Source organism: Pholcus phalangioides, unplaced genomic scaffold (assembly GCF_987345545.1).
Source record: "Pholcus phalangioides strain wild (caught in Gottingen) unplaced genomic scaffold, Ppha-v1.0 ptg000003l_1, whole genome shotgun sequence".
Lineage (NCBI taxonomy): Eukaryota > Metazoa > Arthropoda > Arachnida > Araneae > Pholcidae > Pholcus > Pholcus phalangioides.
In genome coordinates, this window is record NW_028301596.1 from 28972371 (window position 1) to 28976216 (window position 3846).

At 38.6% G+C, this 3846-nt stretch overlaps 1 protein-coding gene across 1 annotated transcript; it reads right to left on the reverse strand.

Moving 5' to 3' along the window:
* Window positions 1-1833: 1833 nt before the first annotated feature.
* Window positions 1834-2371, reverse strand: LOC149088364 (uncharacterized). Its single transcript, XM_089251935.1, has 2 exons — window positions 2233-2371; window positions 1834-2132 (listed from the first exon to the last, which is right to left on the reverse strand). Exons 1-2 carry the CDS (start codon window positions 2369-2371, stop codon window positions 1834-1836), a joined length of 438 nt encoding a protein of 145 aa, XP_089108061.1.
* Window positions 2372-3846: the final 1475 nt, after the last annotated feature.

Consider the following 3846-nt stretch of genomic DNA (forward strand, 5'->3'; position numbering starts at 1 on the left):
ACGTGAAAAAAGAAAAAAAAACATTCGACGCGCTCTCTCTACGATATAAATTCGCTGCAAAGTGTAACACCCAGGCTGCACTTCATGGGGACTGATTCGTGACATTGGGTCTAGTGCGGACTGAGCCACTGACGAGCCGATTTGTTTCTTGTACAAGTGAATTTTGAAAATTTAGACTTTGGAACTAATAACGCTTGATTCACTGAACAAATACGTTGAAATTCAGAGTAATGCATGTGATGTAACTTATCTAGTATCACTGCGCAGCATTTTCAGTGACACATGCTCTACAACATTTAATATAACATTTTATTTCAGTGATAAATGCAACTGCGATTTTCTTGTTGCTATGTCTAAACATTATTGACATATTTTTATGTGACGTCATCCGAAGAAATTATACGTATTTTCGCTATTACGAGGATAAAGAGTAAAAAAAATACTTCCGATAAATCATCAAAAGGGATGATATACCGTAATCAACGTTATTATGAATTCATGAAAATTTTCAAAGCTTCTGTATATTTCATGCGCAGTGATTTTCGCAAACCTCTTTTGTATATAATTTTATTTCAGCTTATATTATCTTTCTGCAATTCACTTATGAATATTTTTTTTTTAAACCGAGCACACAACTCAGGTCTATCGCCATAGGCAATTTACTAAATAGTGAGTTGTGCCGGCATTGTAAGTGTGTGTACCGAACAGTCTGAGTGCGTATCTAGTGTTGCGTATGATTTTTCAGTGCTGCCATCTATATCTCAGAAGTGAAGTGAGTGATGTGTACTGTTTGTAGACCTGTTGCTCTCTGTGGCGAGACTTTTTGACTTATGAATATATCGAAACACATACTATATATTATGTGCAGTATATACGATATACTGCACATAATGTATGTGTATATATATATAATATCTATATATCATATATATAAATATGAGGGCTCTTCACAGAGAAAGACACACGGCATCTATTTTCCGAACATTTATAAGCCGCACAAAACATACAAGACGATCACACACAGACATAACAAAAAACGCGGCCTTTCCCGCTGACTTCTCCCGACAAACTCACTGTTGCCAAAACTAATCTTTACAATAATACTTATTCCCCCGCATGCCGCAGCGCCATCTACCGATAACAAAAAGAACTATAAATAAAAATCCTACAGTTTGGCCATCCTGCGGCTCACTGACCTCAGCAACATTTTAAATGAACACAATATTCGTATAAGCATGAAAAATTCGGACCATAAAATTTTTATCAGCATAAAAAATTCAAAACACAAATATTCATATAAGCATGGAATATTCAAAACATTATGTTCTTATACATTTTTAATAGCGTTTTATGAGATCAGCTGCGGTAGCAGCGGTGATAGGGCCTGAATGATTTCCGACTTTCTTGACCTCATATCTGTCCTTAGCATTCACTTTTGTTACTTCATATGGACCAAAGAATTTGGGTCTTAACTTTAGTTCGGGGCCGAACTGAGTCCTTTGTATAGCCACCAGATCACCAACTTGGTACTTGGGTGCCTTTTTTCTCTTTTTGTTGTAAGCACGCCTATTTTCAGCCTGAATCTTGTGGATATTTTTCTTCGCCTCTTCTCTAATGACATTTCTTTGATCGTGGAATTTATCAACAGCCTTTTCCATCAGGAGATCTCTTAGTAAAATGTCTTCTTTACTTCTCATTTTCACACCAGTTAAATGTTCAAATGGCGTGTATTTCGTACCTCGACTGTCGTGCTGTTCAAGACCCTATGCAACTTATCAACGTGCTTGAACCACTTTGTTGCATCGTCAAGAGTCAACTTGGTTAGGACAGGTATCAGAGTACGGTGGATTCTCTTTTGACCTGTCCGTTCCCACGACGAACACCTGTGGCAATCTGCAAATGCATGCTGCCCTCTTCAGCACAATAATCACTGAAAGCTTTCGAAGCGAATGCTGAGCCTCTGTCAGTTATAATCCTGTACGGAATCCCGAAAGTCTTCTGCTGAAGCTTCAACTTCTCTAAGGCGTCCTCTGCCAACGTAGACTTAACCGGATACAACCAGGTGAATTTCGTGAACGCATCTACAACAGTTAGTATATGCTGGTAATTCTTATTCGTTGAAGGTAAGGGACCTATGAAATCAACGTGATAAGTTCCTAGTGGTACATTTGCTTTTGGGATTGGGTTCAAAAACCCTTCCTTTTTCCCACATTTTTTTGTTTGCCAATATACATGGAACACGACTGAGAATAACTCTTTCTGTCAGCTTGCTCAAGTTAGGAATATGGAACTCTTGCTTGACAACCTCTTCCGTCTTAGATGTGGAAAAGTGACCCTTTTCATGAGCTAATTTTATCAGCTCCATCTGCATGTCCTTTGGAACCACAATGAGTTCACGACCATTCATAAACTTGTAGAGAATGTCGTTTCTCTTACAAAGTATTCTTCAGATTCATTATCAGCAAGCAGTGCTCTAGGGGCACAAATCTGTTCACCTTCTAACTGAGCATTCTTCAGTTTCGCCGTCAAGGTGTCATTCCCAACTATCATTGGGACTGGGTGTCTACTTAAGGCGTCGACATGCTGCATCCTCTGACCGGGCCTATGAGTAATTTCATAATCAAATTCTTCCAGAAGAAGAGCCCATCTAGCGATTCTTGTAACAAGATCTTTCTTGTCCATTGTCTTCTGAAATGCTGAACAATCCATGACAATTTTGAATCTATTACCCAACAGATATACTCGGAACTTCTTCAAGGCTCCGATAATTGCTAGTACTTCTAACTCATAACTACTGTACTTCTCCTCAGCGGGATTTGTTTTTTCGACATGTAGTAAACCGGATGTAAACTTCCGTCATCAGCTTCTTGTATTAATACTGTACCGTAGCCATGTTTGTTGGCATCTGTATGCAACTCTATTCTCCGCCCTTGTTGAAAAATACTTAGCACTGTACTTTTGGTTAGTAATGTTTTGAGCTTTGTGAATGCTTCTTCTTGTTCGGGAACAAAATCAAATGAATGGTCTTTTCTCAACAAATCACTTAGTGGTTTGGCGATCTTTGCGTATCCCGGAATAAACTTTCTGAAATATCCCGCCAGTCCTAAAAAACTCTGGGTTTGCATGGAGGAAAGAATAACAGGAGGTGACATCAGGCACGAAAATTGAAGCCGTTGTGGCAACCCTATGGGCTGACAAGTAAGCCCAAACAAACCGCTTTTTTCCCTATACTTAGCATGTGTTTTGCCGGATCGAATTCTCTTAAAATATTAATACCTAAATAAATTTAAGCACCATGACTGTTTAATGCGTCTTCAGGTAATCTACATGATCCAATAATATGAAAAGATAAAAGTTTATCCTTGTATAAGGGGTTTTTATATTTTTAATTTATTTTTGAAAAAGGGGAAGATCATTTTTCACTCTCAACTCGTCATACGTTTTTAGTTCAGTGCCTTCAATTTATTTTAAAAATTCGATGTATATGGATATGATTAATTAAAATAATATGAAGCTCCGATGAAATGCAATTTTCATAATTTTTGCTTTTAACTGTTTATTTTGCCTTTTTGTTTCGTTCATCATTATCATAGATCCGGGACATTTCGAAAGTGTTTGAGGCCCGTGGGCGCTGGTCTTAAGCTTTACATGAGGAATTTTGATTTCTGAATCAATCCTGAGTTGCTCAAGCACCTTCTGACAGGGACGTAGCTGGGATTTTTGCCACCCGGGGCAAAGAGCATTTTGCCGCCCCCGTGCCTCAAAGTACTGGAAGTGCTCGAGCGTCCTCCACCACTGTGTATTTATGGTTTTGCTGCCTGTAGGCTGCACAAATTTCGCCACCCT

What these genes read in the sequence shown, in the direction of transcription:
- LOC149088364 (XM_089251935.1), bottom strand. Translation starts at nt 2,371, where the DNA reads ATGCAGATGGAGCTGATAAAATTAGCTCATGAAAAGGGTCACTTTTCC. An exon ending in TATTCTCAGTCGTGTTCCAT is followed by an intron (nt 2,133 to 2,232) that starts GTATATTGGCAA and finishes TTGATTTCATAG; the next exon opens with GTCCCTTACCTTCAACGAAT.